Source organism: Rhizomucor pusillus, assembly GCF_041956525.1.
Source record: "Rhizomucor pusillus strain CBS 183.67 unplaced genomic scaffold VTP01scaffold_12, whole genome shotgun sequence".
NCBI lineage: Eukaryota > Fungi > Mucoromycota > Mucoromycetes > Mucorales > Lichtheimiaceae > Rhizomucor > Rhizomucor pusillus.
The window spans coordinates 750,894-763,184 of NW_027192154.1; the positions used below are offsets into that span (position 1 = coordinate 750,894).

Here is a 12,291-nt window from a genome sequence, read left to right on the forward strand (position 1 = left end):
CAATGATTTCTGGGCAAACACGACTTCTAAATTGTCAGCATGCGACTTCAGTATTGGGTGGGTGCGACTTATGATTTTGGGAAAGAGTGTATTTCTGGGCAAACATTTCCGTCTGCTCACAATGCCGCCTGCCTCGGGCGGCTCTAAATTTTGCACTTTTGACAGCTCCACCCACAGCAGTCGACAATGATTTCTGCATGTCGTCTGGCACGTCGTCCTTCACCATATAGTTGCCTAAGGCGTGCCTTCTATGCAACGACCTCAGCGCGTGTACTCAAAGAGGGCTGGAATGCTGTCATTGGCATTGAAGTTCATGCCCAAATCAATTCAAAGACAAAGCTGTTTTCAGGTACTTTTGGCCCCGGTCGCAGTAAAAAGGCGCTAACATATTTATTGATGGTGATTCCTGTTGAATAAGATATGATCACGTCGTACGAAGCGCCTCCAAACAGCAAGACGTCTGTGATAGATTTGGCATTTCCAGGCGTTCAGCCGGTACAGTTCACAAAGATTCAAAAACTCTTTTGCAGTTTTTAATTTTTTACATAGAGGCTGAATGAAGCATGCGTTGAGCTGGCATTGAGAACAGCACTCGCTGTTAAGAGCAAAGTGCAATTACGGTCATCTTTCGATCGAAAGCAGTATTTTTATCCTGACCTTCCACAAGGATATCAAATTACGCAGTATCGAGGTACGGATTCGAGAAATAATAAGCATTTCACGCTAGCAGTGGCTGAAGATTAAGAATATACAGAACCTATTGCGCTGGGCGGAATGATTGAATTGAGCGAGATGGATGGTGTTGCCCAGCCTTTGACTGTTCGGATACAGCAAATCCAGTTAGAGCAGGTGAGTTGCATATCTCTAACCTATTAACAACAGTCAAATGAACTTTTGTGTACAAGGATACTGGCAAAAGTATGCATGATATGAGACCGGGATGGACGCTTTTGGATATGAATCGTGCAGGAACTGGCTTGATGGAGATCGTGACGATGCCAGATATCAAGTAAATGTCCCTCCTATCATACAGATTCGATCACAATATTGATAAAGTATATATCCAGGAACTCGACAGAAGCTGGCGCATTTGTCAAAAAATTGCAAGCGATTCTGCAGTGTGTTGGATCTTCCCGAGCAAGCATGAACGAGGCAAGTTGTGGGCTAGCACGTTCTTGTGGGAATTGGTAGCTGATCGACAACACAGGGTTCGATGCGTTGCGATGTAAACGTATCCGTACACAGAGACGGCGAAAACTCTGGCACTCGGTGCGAAATTAAAAACCTGAATAGCGTCAAGTTTTTATCCATGGCTATAGGTACGAGCGATAGCAAAAAAATACGTCTGTTGAGCAAACCTTGACGTTATTCCATCCGATAGACGCCGAGATCGAAAGACAGATTGCACTGATCGAAAACGGTGGCGTGGTGACGCCCGAGACTCGTGGTTACGACGTGGCTGCAAAGAAAACGTTTCGATTGAGGAGCAAGGAAACGGCACCGGATTACCGTTACATGCCAGAGCCTGATCTTCCAAAACTTATATTAACGCAAGTAAGTTTTCTTTTTCTTTCCTGCATAAATAGACGCACCATTATTCACAGACTTGTACCCCAAAGGAATACATCGACAAAGTAGGATCAAATTTACCAGAACTTCCAGATGCAGCTCGTAATCGAATTATGAAGCAATACAACTTATCTCTGGACGACGCCAACTCTTTACTCAACGAAGCAGGAAGCCTCAAATTCTTTGAAGAGGTACGCGTGCTTAATTCGTTTGATATTGGGAATATTGTAAGTTAACCAGCCATGTTAGGTTTGCAAAGGCCGCAATTCCCAGACTGTGCTTAACTGGTAAGTACCTGCTTGAATAGCGGTTCAAAAGGCGTAATAATCACTGCTTAATGTAGGACATTGAATGATTTGTTTGGCGAGCTGGCCAAGAGTGACTTGACCTTTGCCCAGTGTCCTATCACTGTCGAGCAAATGGGTTCCCTGGTGGATCTTGTACAGGACAACAAAATCACAGCAAAGATCGGAAAGAACGTTTTAAGGTTGATGTTGCAGGAAGAAAAAGGTGCAATGCCGAAAGATATTGTTGAAAAGAAAGGCTGGGGGCGAATGGAAGACCAAGGGCAGCTACAATTCGTGTGCAAGAGACTCATTGCAAAAAATGAAAAGAGGGTAACAAGAAAAGGAAAAAGAAAGGGATTTTTTAGCAAAATCTTTCTAACCCGGTTGGGATATCTGTAGGTTGAATTATTCCGCAAAGGTGAAATGAAAGTCTTCAAGTGGTTTGTTGGGCAAGTCATGCGCGAGACCAGAGGCTTGGCTGATCCGAGCCTAGTGAACAGTGCACTTTGCGAAGCGCTTGGATGCAAACCAGAGGATATAGCTCATGTAGAAGAACGAAGGAAAACCAAAAAGAGTAAAGGCCCCTCCGCCACCACCGCCGCCGTTGGGCGATAAACACCCTATTACTTGACGACCCGCTTCGTTTCGATTTGTGCCCCCTATCATTGCCCGCTCGTCTTGCATAATGTCAAATGGCGCGGAAGCTAGTGACACTAGCGCGTCAAACACTCCTAAGCTTGGCAAGACACCACCGTCTCTGACGTACTTTTGCGTTTACAACCCGTCCTTGGCGCAATCAGAAGAAAACACCAAAGATCAGATCCTTTACTACACAGCTAAGAAAGTCGTCCCTGCCGATGTGAAAATGAAGCAAATTGGCCTTGCACAGGCGCTTGTCAACTTTAGTTCGTAAGAATATATATCATTTTCAGGATCAATGTGAATAAGTAGTTGATAAGAACCCAAAAACAATTAGTGCTTTTTCACCTACGAGACCTGCTGAAAACGTCCATTCGCAAAAGAATCGTCTGGTCTTTTACCAACCAGAACCTGGGTTTTGGATGCACATGTGCATAGAGCTTGGTGTTGTACGAAAACAGACAAAAGACAGTAAAGGAAAGGACAAGTTAGTGACGGAATATCTCGACTCGCAATTGAGCGACTTGGTCCCAGACGCGATTTTGAGAATTGGCTACGAGCAATTCAAGGTACTCATATAAGAAAAATTAGCTAAATATATATTTGTCTGCGAGCTAACAGCAAAATTCATTACAAATTTAGCTTTTGAACGGCACAATGACTTCCATGTTGCAGGCTGAGAATTTGCCCCAGCGCCAAAGGATAAGATCTCTTATGCACAGCATTGAAGAATTTTTCGAGGAATGGATTTGGAAATGGAACTTTGATCTACTGGACGCAAACATATTTTCGACTGTCTTTAACGGATTCCCGATGAAGCCTTTGCAACGCAGCAGTCAGCAGCTTCTTCGTCAGCTGGAAGAACGTCTACGAGAAAAACTTCATATTCAACACTACTTGATACTCAATCCGGAGAGCGACCTTGTATATCATTCACGCGATCTTTCGGCAGCCGACGTTTGCGCACTACGACGATGGATATGTGATCGTGGTCTTACGCAGCGGCAACAACAACCAGATGGTTCTTCAGTATGTCCTACTCCTACAAGATCTTCTGAACGACCCAGGATACCCAGCCTCAAATCACTTACAAAATCGCTATCAAACACCCAAATATTTAATTATTTTTCGACGTTCAAAACGGCACCGCAGCCAAGCAACGAAACTGTCCAAGAGCCCACAAACGCTACGCAAACCGAAACAACGCTGCCTGCACCGTCTGAAATACCCACAGCACCGTCGTCACCCGAACCTGTCCTGAAGGCTGACAAGTTCGTGATCGGTCTAGCAGACGACAATGTAGTTCGCGTGTATCTTTACAACGATCACTCCGACCAGCTTGAGGAGCACTTCTTACTTTTGTATCAGGTGTGGACATATAACTCTCGCACACGACTTGGGTTGCTTACATTATCCTGATAATTAGCATATCAGCGGCCTTGTGTGGACTTTTCTGCTTCCGCTTGCGGCCATCGAAGAAAGCAACGACGGCAACGAGTATCTTATCAATGTAGAAAAATGCTTGACAGAAACTGAAGGTTTAGAATCGGCAATACCATCTATACTCACAGACTCCTCAGCAACTCAAGACAAGTCGCTAAATCTGGGCAAACACTATCGATTCTTCTGCTACGACAACAGATCGCGAGTCATTAGATCAACGCTGACTGATAGACCATCCAAAGAAAACAAAGCAACCGGCTTCATCGTGACAAATGACATGTTCATACAATTACTGGAGCTAAGAAATGACCTTGAGAGGTAGGATGACCCAAGATTACTACGTCGTTTCCGCGATCGATTAAAATTATATCTACCTAGTAACCAGCCTAAGACTGTAGAAGTATACACACGCTCAACGTCTAATTACTGGGTCGCCGGTCGTCGTACCTTCCATCGATCCAACGCCAAACAAATTGATGCCGCGTGTCAGGATACAGACAACCATCAGGAACCTCCCACTGAAGACGAAGAAGACCGAGGGCTGCGACGTGGCAATAGCAGCGACGAGGAAGACTACGTCGAAGTATTTTTGGTGGCGGCCAAAAAGGAGACTTCCTTGGCTGAAGTGGAAGGTAATTGCAATTGAACAGACCGTTAATGCCAGAGTTTTCCTAAAGCATACATTTTGTAGACGCTGTACGGAAGTTGGCTACGTCTGTTGCTGACACAACATGACCTTAATATGTATTTTAAAATGTTCATAAAGACCTTGTCCAATAGCTAGTCTGAACACATACTTAATCTATCTTGACACATATCCTATCGTTTACTTTGCATATGGAAAAGGTTGTTCATGGACACTTGCTTTTTTCTCTTTTCAGGAACTACTATAAGATCTACAAGTATATTTCTGTGCGATGGTTATCAAGGGAATTCTCATTTACATTTGACATACTCTTTGTAAAGATTGTAGTGTATACATTTCGTAGGGATTACATCAGTCTCTAGAGTTTATCTTGAAACGGTAAACGACTCCACTCTCTGTTGGATGATCTACAGGAACGTAACGCTCAACGTCGCCCTCTTGCTTGAGTTTGTACCAATCGCGTTCGACAAAGGTGACATTGCCTTGATGATCGACGAGGATCACGGTGCTGGTCCGAGTGCCGTATGTTCCCTTTAGGTATTTAAATTGTGGGGTAAAAATCGTTCTTTTAGTCTTTTCGAATATCACATTCAAATCTTGATCATTTGTAAACGTTTGGGTGGTACTAAGGAAATGGTAAGGGTAACGTTTGAATATGATCCAGTGGTTTGGCACTTACCACAGCAGTTCAAACAACTTCTCAACGAGATAATCTTCATCGGTGTCCTTGTTCGACTCTAAAACTTGTTTAAAGAGAGCATTGCCATCAAGCACCTTTTTCCAAGGTTCATCAAGCACCGAATTGGATAGCCCTATTTAAATACATATCTCATTTAGCACATCGAAATCCGCCGGAAGAGTAGATGTGACATACCATAGATAGTGCCGGGTTTGAGTTCCTGGATTTCATCCGCTTTCCGGTTACTAAAGTAGACCATCTCTTTCGAGCCAACCTGTATGGCAGATAGGTTGATGCAGATGAGACTAAATCCTCCATATGCATCCGCTCGTTGCTGTACTTGTTCCATGTAGTCGTGTGCTGACAATTGTTTGTCGACCAAGAAATCCCGGACCAATTCTCCTCGGGAACGTTTGCCGTAATATTTCGTCTCGCGGTAGTTGGTCAGCGCAGCAAACCGCCCCGTCCTTGTGATCCCAAGCCAGGTACCGTTGTGATTTGGCGTCGCGGCCTCCTCCAGATCTGTCCCTGCCAGGACGTCTGACTGTGGAGGTGGCCAAAAGTGTGCCTTGGCAGTGGGCCTGTGTAGAAACTCATCACGATTTGCTGCAAAGACGCTGCATGACCCGGTGTCAGTCTTAGAGTCGAGCAAGGAAATAAAGACTAGTTCTTACAATCGGTACTTGGGGTGCTGATCGACTGTCCAAAAGAGAATGCACATTTAGTTTTAATTACGAGGAAATAGAAATGAACTGGGCTGCGCGCGGGGATGGTGATGACCAAAGCGGTTTATGCCGACGGCAGTAAAAGCGGGGAGATGATTGTTCATAATCGATGAACATTTTGATAACACTTTATTGCAGATTATAGCTCTCATTGCAAACATTATGCAGAAAAAACTATCCATTCGCACCTTTTAGGCTTGCTGCATGTCGCATTCTCCCGCCCGAACGCAGATGGCACCGTATCACCACTAAGACATAGATATAAGGGTAAGTGTGATCATTCTCTAACGGCTGTTGTAAGCAATACCAATGTGGACGATGTCCGGCCCCAGAAAGAGGTACTCGACGATCGGTGCACAGAACTTGATGACAAAGTCCCTCCTCCGATAGCTTGTCAAGATTCTCCTTGTGAAATATTGGCGCGTCATAAGCGTGTCGCTCGAGTCTAGTGTACAAATCTGAGTGGATCTAACTCGGTTGCGTCCATTGGAGGTAACACATGTGCAGGTATATCCGTCCCATGCAACAGTCAAAGCTTGTGTAAATTTTCCTGGATTTTTCTGGATAACAGATGATTATTGTATTAAGACCAATCGAGCGATTAACCCTCAAAAACTCGCGTTTCCTTGCGGAGCGGGGACTTTAACGAGAGGATCATCGTGTATTTGAAATATTTATTGAAAGAAACATGTTAATAAAAAGATTGTATATATTGGCGAAGTAGGGTTACATACCACTTGGTTTTTAAAAGGTGTTGCACAGAAGATAAACACAGTTAGGGCAAGAAAAGAAAAGAGGAACGACAAGTTTTAGTAAAAAAATATAAATTCTATTGATAGTATTGCACTAGCCAAATGCTCAAATTGAATCGCCACAATTTTTAGGACTTTGCTTCAAGATAAGCTCCATCAAAAACTCACACAGAGGGCGGATAGGACCACGACGAAGAGACACGAGTCGCAACCAGCTCCAGGAACCGATGCTTTTTTGGTTCCTATTGAAAAAATGCGTTAGCAGATGACAGTATTCACAAGATGAACAATATCCACTTACCCGGAGCAAGGCAACGCCATCCCACAAACTGGGTACCAACAGGCAGCCAGGCCCCAGCAGACGGACCAGCTGGCAAGGCGAGAGGCGACGAGACGAGTAGGAGTAACCTTGCTCCGCACAGGTTGGGCTAAGATATTAACTACTTAGTACAGGCATGGGCAATAAGCTGGAATTTAACAGAAATACTTACACATGGCGTAGCCTCTGTGGACCGTGAGGTACCACGAGGCAAAGGCGACTTGGCAGCATTCTACAATGGACTTGATCTGCACCAAGTCCGCCGCCATGTTCGCTGTATCCACCAGCAGCCGTCTGCTGGGACCGCCAGAGAATAGAGGACAGACCCAAGTTCCACACCGGCGGCGTCCAAAGAGTCCAGTGCCAGCTGCATGCGCGGCTGGAACTCCAGGGAGCCTACAGCAGCGCCTTTCGATCCTTGAGGAAAAGAGTTCAGGGAGCAGCCTTCGGCAAATTGCTCGCTATTAACAAAGCATTAAACAACGTGTTTAATTGGCGCGCATGGGGAGAACACGCACCTTCATAACCTTGATACGTGTTCGTCTTCAGCGAGGATAATGCTCGATTGTCCATGAAAATCGTGAAGGTTTGCATATCCAGGTGGTGCCGCCGTTTGTGTAGTAAGCAGTGCTTGAGTGCCAACATTTCTTGCTCGTGTATTGAATAGTTGAGTTGCGCAAATGTCATCATTATGTTTTTTAGAAGAACGCCACACTCATATTCAAGCCAGTCACGCAGACATTGTCGTCGCGCTCATTGACCTCAAATGGGGCGACCACGTAGAATGCAAAATAAAAGTCCAGACGTAGCCAATTAATTCTATATTCCGCCTCGAGCTATTTTGCGGTGAGATCGAGCCGGATGCGCGTCGCTTTCTTGAAGTGGAATAGGAGGGCTGTAGGTTTCAGGTGACAGGTTCACCAATGTTCCTTAAGCAGAACGGAACGAAGCCGTCGATGCATTCTCTAATACCATGTTCGCTAGCGCCAAAGAACCCCAGAAGTGCTCAGCGGCATAATCATCCAAACAATAAAGTAAGCCGGTCAGCAGGCGTGCTCGAAATGATGGATACAAAATATACCTTGAATCGGCCAGCAATGGCTTTATCAACCCATTTGCCAAGTCGTCATCCGTCAGTTCCGAGGAAATTGAGACAGCAGAGACAAAATCCCTTTCAACCTTTCTTCTCCCGTTAACCGGGTATCGATAAGGCCATCCAAATGCTTTTGACCAAGGGCGAAACATCACCAAGTGGTCGTTTGTTTAAATGAAAACGCATCCTAGACTGGCCGTCGATTGCTTTGCGCATCCACGCGATGAATGTTCTCGACGTGCCACAGTATCGACAGCTAAATTGTAAGTTCTTTTCTGGAGTTGAGCTTTTCGTGGATGTCTAACTACCAGGATGCTACAAACCGGGCGTTGCCTACAAGCATGGCTGTGGGTGCTTCCCGGCATCGGCTTCAGAGACTCAGGCACACAAGACGGTCTAACTGATCACATCTACAAACTATCAGTGCTTTCGATCTAGCCTGTAATATTCGAGTGTGTTCAAATAAAGAGACAAAGAAGATCCAGCGAGACTGAATAGTGGGATCATTTTTATTGATCTGTTCAGACTCACTCTTTATATTCTGTTGAGATAGACTCTGCTTACACACCGGTAGATCTCCAAGTATCCAATAGGGGATTATACACGTAAGATGTTCTCCTTAGCTACCATGTCCATGAGACCGTGCGACGACTTGGACAATCATGCTGATGGAGCTTATATTAGATTCCCGGCAGGTACCACTGACAAAGAGAGTATAGGGAATTTAGATGACAAAATTGTCGTATGACCATCATGTCGGATACGATAGCAGCACAACCACTCATTTCCTACTGTTCGTCGAGGATGTGAAGTTTGTTCTGGATAATGCATCTATCCGCAAAACCAAGCCCGTCATCCAGGCCATCAAAGACAAAGGCCACCAGCCACTGTTCCTGCCAGTAGTCTACTTGCAGTTTTTGAATCCAATCGAAGAATGCTGGGCAAAAATCAAAAATGATGTGCACTCAAGAAAGGGGAGAGCATTGAATCTGCGGATCCAGGAAGCAGCCCGGAAGTCACCGCCCAAGATTGTCGAGGCTGGATTCGACACTGCTCTCTGTCGTTCTTCAGCAAGTGCCTCAACATGGAGAAAGACTTGTAGTTGCTTTTTAAAGTATACATTTATCCTTTGCTGTCTGTTCTCTCATTTACCAGTGTTTGAGTCTACATTGCGCTTTCTTTAGATTACACTGAGTCTTGGAAAACTGCATTGACAAAGCAAAGTTTGCATTGGTCTCGCTGGACCCGGCTGCAAACATTTTATCCGGCGGCCCCAATTTTTACATTTTCAAATGCGAATCACTGTACATGGGTCGATTCCCGATTTGAGATGCTTGTAACGTAGCAACAACAACTTTTTTCATCGAGATGCAATTGCCCTGGATACCATTTCTTGTATATCAATTCATTCAGCACGGTTGATCTGATTTACCGACAGGAATGGAGCAGCAGCAGTGGTCTGGACTCCAAATGCTGGTAAACCGTGCGCATTTTATCTTTTTTTGCGCATACAAGCAGGAAAGAGAAAAAAGAGGAATTTCGTGTGTGTATGCAAAATTTCTGCTGTGCTTCCGAATGGAGTAGGCGTGTAACAAGAAAAGCTAAAGTTACCTTTTTAGAGTATTGTGCGCAAAAAGCGAGAATAGCTGGGGCATAGCAATGACAAAGCAAAGTTACGTGTTTTCCATTTACAAAAGAGAGCACGAGTTGGTAGAGCTGTAAATGTAATTCGTCAGCAGAGTAGGGGCCACTGCGTTGGGTATGCGGTAGCGCGGAATTTATTTGCTGCCCTCTTCGGTTCTGATACACAAGTGGTTTCACAATGTCATGGCGACCTGCAGATGAGACCTGCCACCTTTCCCTTTTTCACTCTCGCCTAGATCGCACCATTAGTCCGGTACTGAACTTGTCCCACTCTGCTCGTCCAATGGGAGGATTATCGATGGATAACCGGCTAAAAAAGGGAGTTTGCCACTTCCCCACCTCTGTTGACATTGACAGGGACTAGAGTTCGCAGGTCGCTTGTGTCGGATCAGAAAAAGGTTCAAAAGTCGGCATTACCAGTGGGCAAATGTGGACATGGAAAAAAAGAGAGATACACAAGGCAGGACGAGCGGTGTTAAGTTTAACACAACGACGCTTCTATCTTGCCGAGTACCCTAAAATTTATTGTGATACATATACACACTCAGGCCAGTGATACCATATGTGGGTGAGAAGCGAGCCAAAAACTTTGAAGAAGTCCATGCACAACGCTGGTGTAGCAGTGCAAGGGCGCACAGGCACTATTGCTGTCGAAAGGTCAGACGTTCTCCGCTCCTTGTCGATATACCAGCACAAGACAGTGATGACCAATTCTTCGTCGCACTCGGATGAGTCCGCACTACTTAAAAAATCTCGGATCGATACTTTTCCTTTTTTTGCCCTGTTGCGTATCTCTTTTTTCCCTTCTTTCCTTCCTTTTACTCTTGCCCCTTCTTTTCTTTCCGTAATGGCTGACAGCAAAGTCGAGTACGATACGGAAAAGCAGCAGTACGAAAGTACTGTTATCCAAACGACGACCGAAGTCATCACCACCCAGAAAGAGCGTTTCGATGAAAAGGGTGAACGCATCTACGTCGTCAGTGATACAGAGAGAAAACTCGTTCGAAAGCTCGACTTTATCTATGTGATGCCTATCATCGCCGTCATCAACTTTTTGCAGGCAAGCCATCCTCGGCTAGATCATCAATCGCTGTTCAGTCAACTAATATATGATCTGGCTCTGGATAGTTCTTTGACAAGTCCACGCTCAATTACTCTGGTGTGTTGGGCATCAAAGAAGACACTGGTTTGAATGGCGAGCAATTTAGCTGGTTGGGCTCCATTTTCTACCTTGGTTACCTTGTTTATCAGGTGCGTTGCGTGCATTCGGCACTATATTCGCAACTGATCGCTGGAGCCGCTGCTAACTGAGCTTTGGATAGCTCCCCAACCAATTTCTGTTGCAACGTCTCCCCGTTGCAAAGTATATGGGTGCTCTCATTGTCCTTTGGGGTCTTGTTCTTACCGTCACATTTGCTGCAAAGAACTTTGCCCAGCTAGCTGGCCTGCGCTTCTTGCTAGGCTTCTTCGAAGCAGCCATGTACCCTTGCTGCATTATGCTTATTAGTCACATGTACCGTCGACGAGAGCAGGCTTCTCGCATCGGTGTAATCTACATTTGCAACGGTTTAGCCCTCTCCGTTGGTGGTTTCATTGGATACGGTATCGGTCACATGGATGGTGCTATGGGCCACTCATCCTGGCAATGGTAAAACATTTATGCTACTCGCTTTCCCACCATCACCCGTAATATTTACATGATGTGTCGATGTTAGGTTGATGGCTATTCTCGGCGCTGTCACCATGTTCTTTGGTATTATCGCCTTCTTCGTCCTCATCGACAATCCTCGTTCGCGGTTCTTGCGTCTTACCGATGAACAAAAGCAGATTGTTGAAGAGCGTCTCCGTGACAACGCCGTCGTCAAGTCCAAGGAAACCAAGTATTATCAAATCTACGAAGCACTTACTGAACCCCGTTACTACCTCTTCATTTTTGCTTCGTGCCTCATCAACCTTCAAAACGGTGCCCTGAATACTTTTAGCAGTATTATTACTCAGGGTTTTGGATTCTCTGTAAGTGTCGCCACCAGTATAAAGTTTCTGTCACAACAACAAACATCAAAACTCTTATGATCTTTTTTCTCTAACCAGGGCGTGGACTCGATCTTGCTTCAAGTACCATCCGGTGTAGTTGACTGCATTTACATCGTCGCTGCCATCTGGTGGAACCGTAAATACGGCAATACTCTCTACATTGCCTGTGTCATGATGGTCTTCACCATGATTGGTCTCATTCTGTTGATCGCTATCCCCTTGCCAAAGGCCAAACTCTTGGGTCTCTATCTCTGCTGGGCCTACTGTGCTGGTTACACCATGCTTTTGACCTCGGTTGCGAACAACGTGTCTGGCTATACCAAGAAGATTTTCTACAGTGTCTCAATCATTGTCCTCTACACTGTAAGTGCCGGAATAGTCTTCTCCACGTTGTCGGTTTTCTCTTTTTTTCTCACGCATTGTTTTATTTTTTTTTTTTTTTTTTTTTTTTTTTTTTTTTA

The 12,291-nt window shown here is 45.1% G+C and overlaps 5 protein-coding genes across 5 annotated transcripts in view; 3 read left to right on the forward strand and 2 right to left on the reverse strand.

Annotated features, from left to right (window-relative positions):
• Positions 1 to 39: 39 nt before the first annotated feature.
• VTP01DRAFT_2283 (uncharacterized protein) lies at positions 40 to 2,471 on the forward strand (the record flags this gene model as incomplete). Its single annotated transcript, XM_069380727.1, has 13 exons — positions 40 to 57; positions 166 to 349; positions 419 to 495; positions 550 to 691; positions 755 to 849; positions 906 to 1,009; positions 1,068 to 1,152; positions 1,208 to 1,319; positions 1,382 to 1,554; positions 1,620 to 1,760; positions 1,819 to 1,856; positions 1,913 to 2,186; positions 2,256 to 2,471. The coding sequence occupies 13 exons, from the start codon at positions 40 to 42 to the stop codon at positions 2,469 to 2,471; spliced, it is 1,659 nt and encodes a 552-aa protein (XP_069237786.1).
• A 70-nt stretch (positions 2,472 to 2,541) lies between these two features.
• On the forward strand, positions 2,542 to 4,673 carry VTP01DRAFT_2284 (uncharacterized protein; the record flags this gene model as incomplete). Its single annotated transcript, XM_069380728.1, has 6 exons — positions 2,542 to 2,765; positions 2,833 to 3,064; positions 3,138 to 3,863; positions 3,922 to 4,256; positions 4,317 to 4,570; positions 4,630 to 4,673. The coding sequence occupies 6 exons, from the start codon at positions 2,542 to 2,544 to the stop codon at positions 4,671 to 4,673; spliced, it is 1,815 nt and encodes a 604-aa protein (XP_069237787.1).
• Positions 4,674 to 4,935: 262 nt separating this feature from the next.
• On the reverse strand, positions 4,936 to 5,984 carry VTP01DRAFT_2285 (uncharacterized protein; the record flags this gene model as incomplete). The annotated part of the gene is made up of 4 exons (XM_069380729.1): positions 4,936 to 5,209; positions 5,264 to 5,396; positions 5,459 to 5,880; positions 5,938 to 5,984. The coding sequence occupies 4 exons, from the start codon at positions 5,982 to 5,984 to the stop codon at positions 4,936 to 4,938; spliced, it is 876 nt and encodes a 291-aa protein (XP_069237788.1).
• Positions 5,985 to 6,846: 862 nt separating this feature from the next.
• Positions 6,847 to 7,749, reverse strand: VTP01DRAFT_2286 (uncharacterized protein; the record flags this gene model as incomplete). The annotated part of the gene is made up of 4 exons (XM_069380730.1): positions 6,847 to 6,982; positions 7,042 to 7,168; positions 7,232 to 7,438; positions 7,578 to 7,749. The coding sequence occupies 4 exons, from the start codon at positions 7,747 to 7,749 to the stop codon at positions 6,847 to 6,849; spliced, it is 642 nt and encodes a 213-aa protein (XP_069237789.1).
• Positions 7,750 to 10,643: 2,894 nt separating this feature from the next.
• The window catches only part of VTP01DRAFT_2287 (uncharacterized protein), a gene marked incomplete at both ends in the record, with an annotated part of 2,126 nt that continues 478 nt past the window's right edge, over positions 10,644 to 12,291 (forward strand). Inside the window, 5 exons of the mRNA XM_069380731.1 lie at positions 10,644 to 10,856; positions 10,925 to 11,047; positions 11,119 to 11,444; positions 11,512 to 11,809; positions 11,888 to 12,197. Coding sequence (XP_069237790.1) covers positions 10,644 to 10,856; positions 10,925 to 11,047; positions 11,119 to 11,444; positions 11,512 to 11,809; positions 11,888 to 12,197 — 1,270 coding nt within the window. The remainder of the gene's footprint in view (positions 10,857 to 10,924; positions 11,048 to 11,118; positions 11,445 to 11,511; positions 11,810 to 11,887; positions 12,198 to 12,291) is intronic.